This window comes from Phragmites australis, chromosome 16 (assembly GCF_958298935.1).
Source record: "Phragmites australis chromosome 16, lpPhrAust1.1, whole genome shotgun sequence".
NCBI lineage: Eukaryota > Viridiplantae > Streptophyta > Magnoliopsida > Poales > Poaceae > Phragmites > Phragmites australis.
In genome coordinates this window covers 26,753,298-26,770,352 of record NC_084936.1, presented here as the reverse complement: position 1 = coordinate 26,770,352, position 17,055 = coordinate 26,753,298, and the positions used below count along the sequence as shown (strand labels likewise).

The window sequence follows — 17,055 nt, the reverse complement described above, 5'->3', positions numbered from 1 at the left end:
CTCATCATTTGCGTGGAACATGGTGATGGATCATGGAATAATCTCTGATCATGATTGGAGTGAAGAAGAAGAAAAAAATATTGTGAACATCAGAACATGCAAGGTAAAAAAAAAGAGGATAGGTGGTATCCAGCTTTCCATTGAGCTTCCAGACTGGGAATGTGAGATTACCGAGAGATTCTCTTATGATACTGTATCAAGTATGGCGTGCTGGAACAAGTGCTAATTACACTTTGCCATGACAGTAAATAAATCAGGGTGGTATCTTGTCCCTTAAACAATGTTACGAGGAGCATTAGGATCTGTTGATCCGTTCGCTTGAGCTCACCCATTTTTTTTTCCTTGGGAAGAAAACGAGATTCACCACGCCAGATGAAGGGACCGAGCGGCATCCCAAGGCGTAGCCGACAGGACAGCGCGCTCTCTCTCTCTCTCTCTCTCATCCCCCGGCTCCTTTTCTACGTGAGTCGAGCTGTACCAATTCATTTCCCATTTCACCCCCCAGAAACCAGGGGAGGCACGAGGCACGCACCAAGAACAACCCACGACCACCACCAGACCACCTTCTGCGTATTTGCTCAAACCAACCTCGGTGTGTTTGTGTGTGAGAGAGAGAGCCCAATTCCCCAATCCCACCACCCACCGGGACGGCAATTCGGTATCTTCCTTTCTCGCGCGTAGCCCGGCGAGTGTGAGTTCTTCATCCCTGGGTTCGTTCGTGGGCGGATAGCCAGATTTCCATTGGGAGCTGTCCACCTCGCGTTCTTGGATCGGGTCACCGGCGCTGCGGAAAAAAGCTGTCTCTTTTTTGGGTGCCAAGCTTTGATCCGGCGCTGCACGCCTGTGGTGGTTCTTATCCGGAAGGCATCCGAGGAGGGGGCGGGGCGCCACGAGCGGCACGTGACGAGCGGTTGGAGATGGAGGCGATGAAAGCGAGAAAGCGCAGCGGCGAGCCGAGGCTTACATAAGGAGGAGGCGGGGATCCCGCGGCGTGCCGGGGAGTGGAGAGAGGGAGAGGAGATCTGTGTTCTTGAGTTAGTTGAGTGGGGGAGAGAGAGAAAGATCGAGGAATGGGCACCGCGGTGGAGGCGGCGGCGTTCGGCTCGGTGGACGGGGTGGTGGGGGAGATCATGAGGCTGCACCGGTCGCTGCCGGCGCGGCCGGCGCTGGAGGAGGTGGAGGCCGCGGAGGCGCTGGCGCGCGCCGCGGACCGGGAGGAGCGGGCGCGCCTCGACGCCGTCGCGCGCCTGCGCATGCCGCCTGCCGTGCCCGACGAGCTCTTCGGCATCGTGCTGGAGATGCACCGCGCGCTCGCCAGCTTCGACTGCCGGGAGCAGAAGCGCGACGCCACGCGGCTCCTCGAACTCGACGCGCTCCACTCTCTCTTCGACGACCTCATCCAGCGTGCGTCGCAATGCGTGCCCTCCAGCTCCTCCCGCGACGCGACGCGCATCACTTCCGCCTCCTCCGCTGCAGCCACCTCTGTCGCCTCTTCATCCTCTGCCTCATCGTCGGCGGTGACTGCGAACAGCAACAGCGACCGTCACTCGTCCATGAGCACTAATGGGTTCAGTGTGCAGAGGACGGTTATGACGAGCACCGGGCGCGTCTCCATGGATGACAGCTACGTCAAGAAGGCCAAGGCGGCAATATGGGACGACGGGGTTGTGGCAGCGAGCTCTCATATGCCGCGAGGAGCCGTCGCAGCAAACTCCGTGGTGGTTCGAATGGATGGCGGTTATGGTGAGCAAATTCTACTTTGTGACTGTTTTATTGCCAAATTTGTGATTCAGTGGAGTGTTTAGTTGTACTGTCATGGAAATTGTTATCTTTTAGTGAGTTAAACGCCCTGAATTGGAAGCATATGCATTATTCCATTATGTGCTATTACGAGTTTCAAAATGGAAGTTTCTTAGCTATCAACTAGTCCATGATTTGTAAGTGGATAATTGATTGACCGTTGGAAGTATTTGCGTATTGATTGATTCATTGCTTGATGATTGGCTTTGTAGGAGACGACAACGAGAAATTGAGCCTCATCAAGGTAGCTAGCATGATTGAAGTGGCTGCAAAGAAATGCGCTCGGGATCTCAATCTCCAAGGCAAACTCATGAACCAGATCGAGTGGCTGCCTGATTCAATCGGAAAGCTCACTGGACTTGTTACCCTTGATATTTCGGAGAATCGGATCTTGGCTCTGCCAGAAGAAATTGGGAGGCTTTCTTCTTTGACCAAGCTGGACCTTCATGCTAATCGAATTGCTCAGCTCCCCGACTCCATTGGGGATCTTTGCAACTTGATATATCTTGACCTGAGGGGTAATCAGCTTACATCATTGCCCTCTAGTCTTGGCAGGCTGGTAAATCTTGAGGAGCTTGATGTGAGTGCAAATCATCTTACCTCACTCCCTGATTCAATTGGAAGCCTTGCACGTTTGAAGAAGTTAATTGTCGAGACAAACAACCTTGATGAGTTGCCGTACACTATTGGTCATTGTGTTTCACTGGTAGAATTGCGGGCAGGTTATAATCACCTCAAGGCCCTCCCAGAGGCTGTTGGGAAGCTAGAGTCTTTGGAGATCCTCTCTGTACGATACAACAATATCAGGGGACTTCCAACAACAATGGCATCTCTCACAAAGCTGAAGGAGGTCGATGCAAGCTTCAACGAGCTCGAGTCTATTCCTGAGAACTTTTGCTTTGTTACTTCTCTTGTTAAACTGAATGTTGGGAGCAATTTCGCTGACCTGCAATCTCTGCCTCGTTCTATTGGCAACCTTGAGATGCTGGAAGAGTTGGATATAAGCAATAATCAGATTAGGGTTCTTCCAGATTCTTTTGGAAACCTGCAGCGCCTCCGTGTGCTTCGTGCAGAAGAGAACCCTCTACAATTGCCACCGAGGGACATAGCTTTAAAGGGAGCTCAGGTAATTCTTACTTACTAGATATTAGCGACCATTTATGACAAGTTTTTTCACTGGTAATTTATTTTCCTTTTGTCATGTTTCGTAGGCTGCTGTTCAATACATGGCTGACCATGCCGCCAAGAAAACCACAAGGTCACAACCAACGAAGACAAAGAAGACTTGGGCTCAATTCTGCTTTTTCTCCAGGCCTAACAAAAGAAAGCATGACCGGATAGACACTGAGATTTGATTTATTGGAAGCTAGGTGAGATAAAACAGCTATTTTCATCCTTTACTTCTGCAGAAGAGGAAAAAATGAGTGCATCCTCTTCAATTGCTTGCCATTGTAAGCATGGGTCAGCAAGATGTGATGGCCCAGAGCTTGCCTTCCACGATGGTGCAGGTTTCTTTTATAGAACCAAGATGGTTAGGTTTAATCAAAACCTTGTCACTCTCCTTTCCACCAGTCCAGCTCAACTTTGAATAACCCTCTGAAGATGCTTCAGCTAAAGAATCCAGAAGTCGTGTAATCACTTGGCTTTTTCATATGGTAGGAGTAAAGAGAACTAGACTGCTAAAGTTCGTTAGGGCAACTTGTCTATATGAAAAATATAGATGAATCCATTGAAACTAAGGCCTTTTTATTTATAGAATTTGTATCAGCGCTTTTGGAGATCAGTTTATTTTTGTCTTTGAGCACGTGTTCTTATAAAATTCCAAGACACAAAAATCTGAAGCATACCAGATGTTGTATTGAAAATGACTACAGTCAATTCTTAAGGACATGTTGGTCGAACTTTATCATCTCCCTTTTGTAATTCTTACCGTTCAATGCATTCTGGGCATTTTTCTTGTAACTTATATTTAAGTGTACCATCTTGCTGGAACCATTCAGAAAACACAAACATTTTGCATGTTTTCTTCATTCTTTGATATTATTATTTTCTCTTGTACCTTGGTGCGTTCAAAAGATCCCAGCAGCTATCTGAATAATACCATCATTCTGCAGATGGTATTTGTTAACAATATTATTCTATACCAAGTTCAATCTGAGTGTGTATTTTGAGCCAAGAAAAGCGTTTTTATTTAACCTATTCAGCATTGGGTTCGAGATTATTAGATGGTGACGAGTTCGGTTCATTTGAGTAACTTTAGATGCAAAACTGAAATGATATCCAGAGGTGTTTATCACTCTCTAGCGCCCTGTTTGGAAAGGGGGTTTTGGGATCTAAATCTCTAAGATTTTGTAGAGATTTAGTGCAAGTTTGAACTTCCTAGAGCAATCTCCTCTTCTAAACAAATCCTAAAGAGAGCTTAATTTCTGCCCCGGTCTGAAGGGATCTCTAATTTGAATCACATCAGTGGCTAGTGACATGGCCCCACCCGAGCATGCAACCGGCAAACCGGTCACCTGATCTTGCTTTCTTCCATGAAACAGCAGCTACTGCTCATCACTGTCCATGGTAGCTACGTCTCCATGGAGAAGAGGACATGGAAGCTTGCAAGCCTTGACTTGCATGCCAGCTACTGCTCCCTGATCCATGCATGATAGCTATGCCTCCATGGAGAAGAGCCGCATGGCGATGCTCCGGTATGATGCAGCAGCATTATTGCTGCTGACTTCGCCGTCCCTACGCATCGTCACGTTCAGAATAATTTCAGATCAAATCGTGTTCCAGGCCCCAACAACTAATCCCGTGCCAGAGCCATGGATCTGGCTGGCGGTGGGCCCCCCATTATTTGGTGACACACTTATAAAAAATTCTGACAGAACTTGTAATATAAGCAAAGTCTTATCCTGACAAATTATTCCATCATTTGTACGGATTTGCCATGCTCAAATTCATGCTTGAAAGTAGCCAGATTCATCAACCCCAACCAAGCCGAGGCTAGCATGCTATGCACAATTTTATCTATTTATACTTAGGGAACCATCTTTGGTACATACTAAGGAATGAGTGTAAACGTGTAAATAGTAAATATTGTCCGTGTAATCCATATCTAAAGGTTGTAATTGATCCCACCACTAAATGAGTTATTTCACGATATTTCATGGTAGAACGGGGATTTTCTTCAAATCAACCCTTCCACTAGGATGGTAGGATCAACTGTATCATTCAGATGAAGATCGAACGGGCGATATTTATTGTTTGTACGTTTGCAACAAAGATGTTCCCTATACTTAGTCATGCAATAAAATTTGAAACAAACTTGGCAATATTCGAATCAAGATTCAAATTTAGACCAAGTTAGAATGCAAAATCACCGGGAGATTGCAAAATCACTGCATCTTTTGCTGCAGCCTCTCCACAGAAAAAGAGAGAGAGGGAGAGATGGTTCTAGGAGAATTGGACCAGAGCTTGGAGACAATTGGTGGTGGTGATGTGGGCCCTGGCGCGCAGCTGGACAAGGACAGACGCACCTGCTGCAACTGGGGGCCCATTGCACACCAGCCCAGCCCAAACCATCGTGCTCCGAAAACCCTAAACTGCCCATGCACGCGTACAAACAAAATCGCACCTCAATGAAAAACCGTACGGTCCTGTGCATGCATTTTTTTCATCTATCTCATATGATCTTTTGGTTCTTCTTATCTATTATTTGATTATTTTTTATCTACTTCTTTAGCACGATTTTTTTTTGAAACACTGGTAGGAGAACCGACATCCATTAAAGAACATAGGTGTTTACATTAATAGAATAACTGCCAAGCGAAATCGACAAGGAACAACAGATAAAAAGAGAATAATTAGAAATAGCTACAAACAAGAAAATTTAACACCGAATGAATGACATATAGATACATCATCGTAACAGACTTAGGGCTTATTCGGTTCTTTGAGATTTAACCCAAACCATGTAGGGAATGAATCCATTGCTTTCCCTAATCCATCTCTTGAAGAATATGTTCAGTTTTGGCTAAGATTCATTCACTAATCCATTCATCCACTAGAACCCAAGAGATATAGTGTAGATCAGCATAATAGTTGTACTAAAGCTACACTAAAGATCAATGTCCCATTATACTAAAGCTTAGGTTTACGCAAGTTACAACCATAATAGGTAGCCTAGCGGTACTGTAACTTACAAAAAGATTGAACTATAGCCAAGACATAGTTCCGCAGCTACCAACAATACTTGCATTGTTCAACAACAAAGGTAATGAGTGCTTGCTATTTGAATGTTTATAAGGTTTCTTATATCTGGATTCTAGACAAGCATCGGAGCCATGTCATGAGTATTTGGTTAAAAAATTATTTCATTTCTTAATCAAATCAAGGCAGATTCTGGATCTTCATCACAAGCATTCAGAAAAATTTCTCTACTATCTTGATTTTTGAAGACACAATATGCTTTGATCTTTTCCTCATTTGTCACTTCCATTGAGTTGAGAATTGATATGCACCTCTTGATTGAAAAATCATTATAAACATTCAAACCGGTGCAGGGACAATATACAAAGTAGACACAATATACAAGAGTAAAATCAGTTTACAAAATACAAAACAATTGCTCAATCTGTATACATGTTACTACTTGGGGACAAAAACAAGTAAGGGAAAAAAAGAAGAAAATTGCAAACCATATTCGATGTTTTTTAAAAGGACTATGCTTAAAAAAGATATAGAGCTGAAGCAATCAGCATGATTTCAATCAAAATATTTGAACTAAAAAAACTTACAATCAGAAGCATGGTCATGGAATAAAGTTTAGCCAGGACTAGAGCCAAAGATCATCGACATGACATGCTAATGATGTTACAATTATATAGTACAATACAGAAAATGGCATGTTGAGCTATACTTTCACTTTCACATTGTACTACGTCATTTGATCGTATATTTACACCGGCGTCTATACATATACATGAAAAAGAAAGAAAGAATATGGTGAATAATTTTATGGTCTGTTTGGTTGGCATATAATTTTACCGTAACTAAATTTAGACAAAGTATGATTGTCACCAAAAAATATGGTGAATAAAATGATTGTCACACTTGTGACAAAGTTTGATAAGAAAACAAATCATACGGAACAAATGTGTGCGAAAGTTTGACGGATCACAATTGTAACATTGAACTAAATATATGTTTAAAAATATGTGATAGCGCATAAGATGTGGGAGATGTGACTAGCCACCAAACGAGCCTTAGAGTCTATTTATTTTTATTCTATGGATCCTAGCTTCTAAAATTATAATCTAAAATAAACAGTGTGATTTTACAATTCACCATCTAAGATCGGATTATGACACAATCCATAATCCAGGAAGAAGCTGCTTCTAGCATATTATGACACATATTTAACCACCACGCTATTACAAAATAACAGTTTCTTTCTTTCTGTCTTCGCTTCTTTTCTTTTTGTATTCGCTTCTTTCTCCATCGAATGTGTCGTCGCTCTCGTCGTCCCTTAAAACCTGAAGCGTCGGTGCTCTCGCGCCTTTCTTCCCCAACTCTGGTGTGATGCCACACACACTGATCTTCGCCCACAATGAGCCCTGCGTCGTGACTTCGTTGCAGGAGCACCGCACCACAGTCAGGAACACACCCGCAATCTCGCCATCGGCCCTTCGCTAACAGCCGCATCTCGTCATCGTCCCACCTCTCCGTGCCATCTCTGCCGAAGCCAAGTCCAGCTATGGCTTCCTTAAGTCCGTGAGGTGCCGCAACACCCCTTCCTCGTCGCGCCTACCAATGGAATGGGCACCACCGCTGACGACCGAGCAAACCGCCGTAGCACCCGATCTTCGCCTCCGAGCGCCACCGCGTCGATCTCCCTCCTTGGTGAGCCCCTTCTCCTCCCTATTTGTCTACAACACCACCTCGACGCCCAGAATCCATTTTGAGGTCCGGCTTAGCCCCTCCCTCAACGGAGCGCCGCCACAACGAGCTCCCTCGCCGTCCATCGTCTCCCTCTCTTGTCCCACTTCCTCACTCCTCCTCTGGCTGAACCAGCGACGCCGCAGAAGATGGTGTGCCGCTTGACGCTGTGCGTGCAGGTACGGTGGCACGATGAGCACGTGGTGGAACGTCGGCTCGCCAGCTAAGTCTTCGGCTCGAGGTCGCGATACATGACGCCGAGGCCATGTAGGTGCTCAAGGACAACACCATCTTCGCCGCTCGAGGGAGAGAGCGAGTCTATAAGGGAGATGAGAGATATTTAAATATTTTAGATTGTACAAATTGGATTCTAATAATTTAAAATTTAAATTATAAGAATTAAAATCTAGATTATTAAAATCATAATAATAAATAAATAAGCATTTAGCCTTCCCAGAGAATCGGTGAACCCGAACAAGGAACAGCTGATAGGTTGCACCATAGTCCTTATTTCTTTGGGACACGGATCCTCTGCAGTAATTGCAGAGGATCTCAGCGGGTTTCTCTGACCGGATTCTGTTCTAGTTCTAGTTGGTGCTGAACTGAATTCTCAAGTTTGCATGAGCCAGTTAGTGCATGTCGTGTATACATGGCACCTGTTGTTGTCTCAGGAGAAATTACTTTTTTCAGCTCTTATTATCTAGTTTATTTTAGAGAATTGAAATTTTATGATACATCTAAATAACTATGGACTGTCAATCTAGTTAGATTTGATGGCTAGGGTTAAAAAAAGTGACCTATTACCACCTATAATTATTATATTTATTTTTATATCTATTGTTTTAGAAAGTTAACTAATCTACTAATTATGACAGGATTTTTCTCCCCAATTAGCACATACTGTTTTGGAGAGTGAACTAATTGATCGGATTTTTTTCTGAAGTCAACTAACCAAATCTCCAACTAATCGACCGAACACTTTCTTTTGGAACAAACGTTTGGCTCCTGATCGTGCACGTTACCCAAGTAGCACTGACGAACATCTTCACAAGATCATGCACGTTCATATGACCGAACACGTTCCCCAAGTAGCGCATGCATGTGTGGCTCCTTTACTTGGGTACATACGGTGTACTAGTCCCGGAGAACGTTGAGTATACATTGGTTGCCTAATTTCGTTATTACTTAAAAAAATATGTAATGGTTCATGTTTCGCTCATATGTATTCTATTTTTTATTTTTAGCATATACATTTCGCTCCACTTCCCCGCGTGGGCCTATGTCCCGTGCCCGCGCTCCCGTGCGTTACGGTGTGCTCTTGCATGGCCCCTCCTACCGCGTACGCTCTCACGCCTGTGTGAACTAGCCTGCCGCATGCGCTCTTGTCCACACTCCCACGCGCTATCGCCCACGTGTCTAGTCACGAACGAAACATGTGCACGTAATTAATATAGAAAAATTTTATACAACAAAATAATCACGACATGCACATGATGGTTCACTTCAAAAGAAAATATGATAGGTAAATAATCATGACGTGACTAAATAAAACAAGTGATCGGATTTTGCTCCCTAGACTAAACTTTATAGCCCGGAATCTCCTAGCTAATTAACAGCCGACATGACTAGTCTGTCGATAGTAACGGGACTACCAGTTAAAATATTTTATTTAGCTTTTTAATTGTTTTTTCTTTAAAATCAAAGGTTTATATTTGTTTGATATCTTACCTTGGAAGGTCAGTGTATCAACAGGACCTCCTCCTATAGATTCTACTTAGAAAATTTAAAAACTAAATAATATTGTTTAATAGCGCTCTTCTGATTCCAGAAGAACTCGGCCAAACAAGCTTTTATCCCATGCTCCCCAGAATATCCAATTCGAAGCGTGGATATCCATTGTTTTTTATTTTGCAGAAATGGCTAAGACCAAACAGACCCGATGAACTACTTTGTTGACTGCCGTTACCAACATCCCGAAAAGCAGAGGGCGTGAATATTCAATCCTCGTTTTATCTGTCTTCGTTTTGCCTGCCGCGGCGACTTCGGTGCACCTCGGAAAAGAAAAATTCTATACATCAGTGCTACTGTACCATCTATCTTTAATGTAAGTCCTAAAACTGTAGACAAGATACAGTCAACACTAATTATATATATGTTAAATAATATGTATGAAAACATTTTATGTGAACAAGATCTACTATTTTAATATCCACGTTAAAAACAGTTTACGGTCGTCCGTATAGAAATTTCTTTTCCCTCGGATCAGTCCGTCAGAGAATCCAGCAGTTCTGTTCAGAGTATCAGAGTGGATCGCGTGGCCGACACATCTGGCTGGCGCTGCCTCAGTCGCGCGCGGCTCCCGACGAGGCAACGACTCCCTGTGTGATATAATATTCTGCATCGGATCGATCACAGCTTGCTGCCCCGCTTGCAGAATCATCATGCGAGACTGAGCTCGCGTCAAGTCTATTCTGGATTGATTCTTCAGAAGTTCAGGACCAACGATGTGGTTTACGTCAGAAATTAGCATCTCCTTTTCTCCCGTTACGTCAGAGCGCAAGTATACGCCTGCAATTTGTTACTTCTGCTGGAGAGCACAAAATGAGGCTGAATTCCAGTTACAACTTACTAGCACCAAAATATGAGGTGTGACAGTGGCGGATGCAGACTTAGTAGATCTAAGATTCTCTCTTCTTTCTCCTCCGTTTTCATCTTTTTTTCTCTTTTTCTTCTTCTCATTCACCTCTAATCTTCCATGGAGTTTCAGACGGTTGTCACACGTGTAGACGTAGGATCAGTGTACACAGTTTGGTACTTTGGTGTAACTAATATCCCATAGGCACGATCAGAGCTGAATCTTCAATGGAGTTTCAGATGGTTGTCGCACGTGTAGACACGTAGCATCAGCGTACATGGTTTGGTGTAACTAATATCCAATAGGCACGAACAGAGCTGGTCCACCACTGCATGCAAAAATATTCCGAGCCTGCGGAGCAGCTGCAAAAGCTACGCGGGAATTCACCCTTCTCCGACGAACCAAACTCCCGAGGACACACACCAAGAAACCCCGAGACACGGAGCGGAGCTCAACCTCCGAGATCCCTCACCTTGTCCCTCCCAGTCCCGGGTCCTCCTCCCACGCACGCGCAATGGCGACCGACGCGATCCTGGAGACGATCAAGCCGCGGCGGAGCGCGTCGCGCGAGGACCTCCCGGTGACGACGGCCGACAAGCGCGGCGGGGAGGACCACCTGACCGGGCTGCGCCGGCGCGTGTCGTCCTTCTCGGTGCGCATCCAGCCGCTGTCGTCGTCGGGCGCCGCGGCGTTCCGCCGCGCGCGGTCGATGCCCTCGATCAAGGCGCTGGCCGCCGCGAGCGCGCTGCGGCGGTGGTGGGAGTGGGGGCTCGGGTGGGTGATGGCGCGGCGCCCGCCCTTCGCGCGGGGGCTCGAGATGACCGACGATGAGGTCGCCGCGCTGGGCGGGTGCCACTGCCGCGGCACATGGCGGCACGTCTTCTACAAGGTCCGCGCCGGGGCGCGCCGCCTCCTCGGCCGCGACGGGCGCCCGCTCCCCGCGCAGGACTTCAGGTACGACTCCGTCAGCTACGCGCAGAACTTCGACGACGGCGGTGCCTGAGAGCCACCAGGCTCTGAGATTCTCCCTCCTACGCGTACGCGCATGGGTTCTCCCGCCATTGTTACAAACCGAAGGCATATACATAGCTTGGTCGATCGGTCGATGCGGCATTGCTTAGTGCTTGCTGTAAGCTGCAATAAAGCAAGTGGTTTTGTGGTATATATGACATATATAGTCTGGTGTGTATGATCGCATCGGTCGATCTGGACGAAGATGATTCTTTCTCTCTTTTCGATTTTGCTTCAGTTTCTTCGATTCGTCCTGAAGACGTCCACCGATCGACCGGCAAATGTAAATGTTCTGTAATAATACCTCGCAATTCAAACCAATGCCACTACAGCATTTGTGGATCAATCCACACGAACAGATCAGAACAAAGTTTTTCTTCTCCTTTTCCCCCACTCCCCCTCTCGTCAGATTCAGATTCAGATCTGCCCCTGCTTCAGCTTCAGGGTCCCTTTCTTTCCAGCTGTGCGACATGGCAGCTACAGCTACTGCTCCCGTTTCGTTTCGTCCGGACTGATCCAAGTGGGGGGTGGAGACAGCAACCGGGCGCCCGACTGCGGTGGTAGGTGCCTCGTGCTTCCTTGCGAATTGCGACCGGTGTGGCCTAGGCTGCCGTGGGATGGTGTGACCCGGCGGCGGGCGGAGGCTCCGGGAGGGAAGGTGCACGCCATATCATCAGGCCGTCACGCACTCGCACTCCCCGCGCCTCATTCTAGCGCTCAATTGGCATCAGTACTAGGTTACCTGGAGGCAGAGGTTGGCTTACATTGGCATCGTTCTCGCCCTCGTGCCCGCCACATCCAAGGCATCGTTCCATTGGCACCGAGAACGATTCAAGGCCACGAAACGTCGAGCCTTTCTGATCTCTCAAGTCCCAGTACAATTCAAAGCCACGAAACGATTCAAGGCCTTTAGAATTTTTTATGATTATTTGGATAATGTTTTGAATTTTGAGAGTAATGAAATGTCATATTTTTTTTGATTTTTTATGTTGTCATATGTTGGAAAGGTGATATCTTTATTTTTTAAAGATATCACTTGTTTGAAGGACGATACCTTACCGTCACACTACTAATGAGCGACGGTAGGCTAGATGCGTAATAATTTAAAATGAGCATGTATTTGTACAAATATTGAAAAATAAAATAAAAAAGGTCTAGGTCGGAGCTGTGTAATGGGCTGAAATACCGTGGGCTGGGCTCATTCGAGTTACACAAATGTGCGGAGTGGGCCTCAACTCCAATTTCTGGGCCGAGATGATAATGCAATGATGCATATCACTAGAAGAGGCCAATCTATAAATATCCATCGGTTCAATTTGATCCATCGGCCCATATAAGCCCAGGTCACGCGAATATTGACCGCAACCCTGGGGAATCCTTGCCGCATATGGTTGATCGGACGGTGTTCACTACCCGGGTGGCGGTTCACTGTCTTGCGGGCCCGCACCAAACCATGCGTGCGGGCGGTCACATCTGTCGCCGCTGGCCGGAGCTACGCCGCCTTCCAGAGCAACGCCGGAGAGGAGACCACCGTGCGCGGTTGCAGCAAAGCGCGGGAGCAGCTGCGTTCGCGGTCGCGGTAAGGCGGCACACTGACGACGCGAAGCTGAAGCAGCGAAGCCCTTATTCTTGCTAGCCGGCGACGCCGTGACACTGACATGCACCGTCTTTCTCCCATTGGGTCCCCTCGCGAGCAAGACGAAATTCGAGTGAAGGAAGCCAATCAGGACATGAAGAAGGCGTAGTGACCCATTGTCCTATTCGGTAATAAGAAGAAAAAATTAAGCTAAGACAGTTGGAACAGGTGCTGCATTCCTGCATGTTCTCAAGAGAGAGAGAGAGAGACAGAAAGAGAGAGAGGCACAGAACTGGGAGAGGATGGATGGAAAATGGAAAAAAAGTTGGATTGCAACTGGTTCAGATATGGAATTAGTACAGAACTAAAAAAACACCAGTACTAGCAATCCTAAATAAACTCTGAGTGCATGTTTTATAGGACGCATGCATGCAAGCAGAAACTTCCAGTGTCTGACAGAGCTAGCGGGCAGGAAAGGCAGGTCTCCCTTCCTGCAGCTCCCAATCCACCTGAACGGCCAGACATGTTTGCCAGGCCTCGCCAGCCGCGCTACCGATTCCAAAAACTTCCAAGCCTTGAATGCCAACGTGACAGGACCTGCGCCACGCAGCATCCACTAGCTCTTCGTCTCTTTGCTTCTGCATTCAATCGCCTCGATCTCCTGCTGTTGATTTCGCTCGCAATCTCATGCTGGGAGCAGGATCATCAGGTAGTAACCTTGCTTACACGTATCTCTTCGACGTATCTGGTGGTCGCAAAATTGCTGCAACTGAAGAAAGGGGTTTCTTTTTCAATGATCGAGTTGAACGGAGTACATGAAGAAGATAAACATTGGCGTTCTGTTCAGAAAAGCTGTATTTCAGAACAAAAAGAAAAAAAAACTGAGGAGTTCAGAAAAGCTGTGAAGGAATGGGGGTGGCATGCGCTGCTGCCGACTTGGGGTCAGTCTGCACTGCGTTTGGGCGGCCGGGGTCAGAAGCAGCAGCAGCGTCACACGAACACAGAACTGCACATACTACAGGGTTAGCGAAGAAAACATATACAGTAGCACTGCTACTATAATGGAGTAACTGGCAGTACAAAATTTTGCTTGCCGTCCTCCTCTGCCGCCCTGTCTATAGCATCAGGTATTTGTATGTGTGTGTGTGAGAGTTTGAGAGAGTGAGAGAGATGCAACTATGCAAGCAATGCTATTGCTAGTTGGAGAGAAGTGTGGATGATGCAGAAACACACAAGGAGTAGCGCATGGGTGGGAAGGTGATGGGCAGCGGCAGCGGCAGCGCATGGCAAGAAAGCTGGAGTAGCAGAAGGAGCAGTGTAGATTGGACGATCGCGTGTGCGCACGAGCGTTCCGACCCCCGAGTCGTCACCTCCGTCCGCCGCTCTCGCACGTGGCCATGCCTACCCTGCAACTGCATGCAGCTAGCACCCCTCTCTCTCTCTCTCTCTCTCTCTGATCTCTTCCTCACAGGGGCAGCTAGTAGCTATGCAGTTGCCATGGCAGGGAGGGCCTCGGGCATGGCAGCTTGGCGCCTGCGACGCCGCGGTGCAATAATTAAGGCTGCACCCAACAAACTCGGCCTCGCGCGCGCACACGGCTTTCCTTCTCCTTCCTCCGTCCGTCCGGCCAGCCGGGCCAGGCCAACAGTGACGAACAGTGCGCGCCTGATTTGCACTGCACACGCCCTGCCTCCTCCTTCAGTCCTTTCTGCTCTTTCTTTCTCTCTTGCTCATCCGCGTGCCCCATGGGTTTCTTCGCGCACTGTGTGCTGCTGTTTGCTTGTACATGTGCTTACCCAGGGATTTTAATTTCATTTTATAATTTTTTCTTCACCGACAAAAAGACTAAAATTCACAAAAATTTACTAAAATGCCAATCAGTTTTTCGTCCTCTAATTTATAGGCCTTACATGTTTGTGAAAGAAAAATTTAAAATTAAATATTCCATTTTCTTTAAAATTTCGATAAAATTTTAATCCTAGTGCCCACTATCCTCATCACCACTGTCACTCGCTTTGCATTATACTACCTGTGAATGCAGGTTCGGCCATTAATTATAAAACGATGACCTAATCAACTTGATTCACATACCTTAGTATACGTAGAGTATCATACTCCCTCTTTTTATCTTCTTTACATTCTGAAATTAATCCATGCCATCAAACTGAGTTTTCCCACTAAATATGCTTAAACTATCGACATTAACAATACAAGATTTGTCTTTAGAGACACTTTCAGTTACATTTTATTAGCGTATATTGATATCAATCACAAAAAAGTATATGATATGAAGTTATAAAACTTTTGTAGTCAAAGGTGCATCTCAAAGTCAGTGAAAATCAACATCAAAAAAAAAAAAAGAATGGAAAGAGTAATAGAAAAAGCGTCGTGAACCATTTCGAATGCGGCGATTTATTTACATGTCTCTTAGCAAGGATCGAAGTGTGTTTTTCGGGAAACTCTTGTGTCTGAATCCAACACTGAGTAATAAGCTTGACGATGCATGAGAGGAGAGAGGAATGCCAAGAAGTTACTGGATTGTTTACCAGTCTATGTTGGAGAGCTCATCCCATGGTCTAGCTATCTTGGAATTTTTTTTATTTTATTCTATAAACTAATATTTAAAAAATCACATGAGATATAAAAAATTAGAAACTATCTCATTTTATCACGCTAAAGTACATGACGTGACTTATAACTTAATCACACTAATGTATATGATGTGATAAAGTTATGAGTCACATCATGTACTTTAGCGTAATAAAAAGAGCCACGTGGTAAGGCGTCAGGAGGAGACAACTGCGTGATTACCTTAGTCACATTACATGTATTGCCGTGAGTAAGTTATGAGTCACGTCACGTACTTTAACATGACAAAAAAAATTAATTCTTAGAAATTTTAGCATCCCGTGTGCTTTAAAAAAATATTAATTCAAAAAGACTAAAATAAAATAAAAAAAACCTTAGCTATCTTTAGCTCCATGACTTTGTGATCCTGCAATGGCAATGCTCCAATCATTGGGACACCATTAGCAAATTATTGCCTCCTATATATCCTAGCTACAATCGAGTAGCTCAATTGTTTTTTTTTCACATAGCTTAGGTAGCCCTTAAAATAATTTTACCATATGCATGCATGTGAGCATGTCGTATGTTAACCTTCTCGGAATTAGAGCTCGACCTCGACCGCTGGTAACCGGCCGGCCGGGCCCGGAATGAGTCCAAAGAATTGAATCGCGTCGGACTCTGGCCACCTTTCTTTTCCTCTCTGCTTCTTCCAACCTTTACTCGTCTCAGGTCGTCTTCTTCCTCGGGAGGCCAAACTTTTAAGGACTGGCACACCAACAGAGCAGCAGTGCCTCACCCTAGTTACCTTTGTGCTGGAGTGTACGTCCCATGCAAAACCGGGCATGCGTCTTACCATCTCTAACCATTTTCTCTTCATTTCATCCTTTTCTAATTCCTCTATCCATTCTTATTTCTTTTATTTGCTCTTATTTTCAACAGCTCTTCTTCAAAAGAATTTGCGAAACGAAAAAAGAGAGAATCCAAAGTGAAGAAAATGAACTTAGAAATACATTCGTGAAGGAAATTGTGAAAGAAAATTATTGAAGCGTCGAAGGTAACGATAATCTCTTTATGAAGGGAATATGACTCGCAAAGAGACTCTGTTAGAGATATCTTATGATACTAATTTTTTTGAACTAGAGAATGCATGTTATACTGTATGAAACTCAATACAAGGGTTTGTTTAGTTGGGTTGAGGTTTTTCTAAAAACTGATTTTAAAAGGTGTTATTGAAAAGCTATTTATAGAAAAATTGCTTTTGAATTGATGGTTGATACGGATGAAATGTATAATATATGTAATACCCTTATAACATCATTTTTCAGAAGCTACAAAAGCTCATTCAGATTAACTTCTATTTTCTAGTAATAAGCTCATCTTAAACGCCAGACGCATCACTGTAGTAGCACGAATGTTGCCTCAGCTGGCTCGTATCGTGCTCCAGCAGGCGCTGTTTCTGGTGGTACAGTGATGCCGGCATAAATCACTATAGCAGCGAGGAGCGGCAAATTTACGGGAGGGATAGAGTTCATATATC

General features: G+C 45.3%; 2 protein-coding genes across 2 annotated transcripts; both read left to right on the top strand.

Moving 5' to 3' along the window:
• Window positions 1-438: 438 nt before the first annotated feature.
• On the top strand, window positions 439-3,830 carry LOC133895688 (plant intracellular Ras-group-related LRR protein 4-like). Its single transcript, XM_062336158.1, has 3 exons — window positions 439-1,743; window positions 2,013-2,926; window positions 3,012-3,830. Exons 1-3 carry the CDS (start codon window positions 1,071-1,073, stop codon window positions 3,153-3,155), a joined length of 1,731 nt encoding a protein of 576 aa, XP_062192142.1. The 5' UTR covers window positions 439-1,070; the 3' UTR covers window positions 3,156-3,830.
• Window positions 3,831-10,485: 6,655 nt separating this feature from the next.
• On the top strand, window positions 10,486-11,695 carry LOC133894892 (uncharacterized). The gene has a single exon (XM_062335076.1). The coding sequence runs from the start codon at window positions 10,878-10,880 to the stop codon at window positions 11,364-11,366; it is 489 nt and encodes a 162-aa protein (XP_062191060.1). The 5' UTR covers window positions 10,486-10,877; the 3' UTR covers window positions 11,367-11,695.
• The last annotated feature ends 5,360 nt before the right edge of the window (window positions 11,696-17,055 follow it).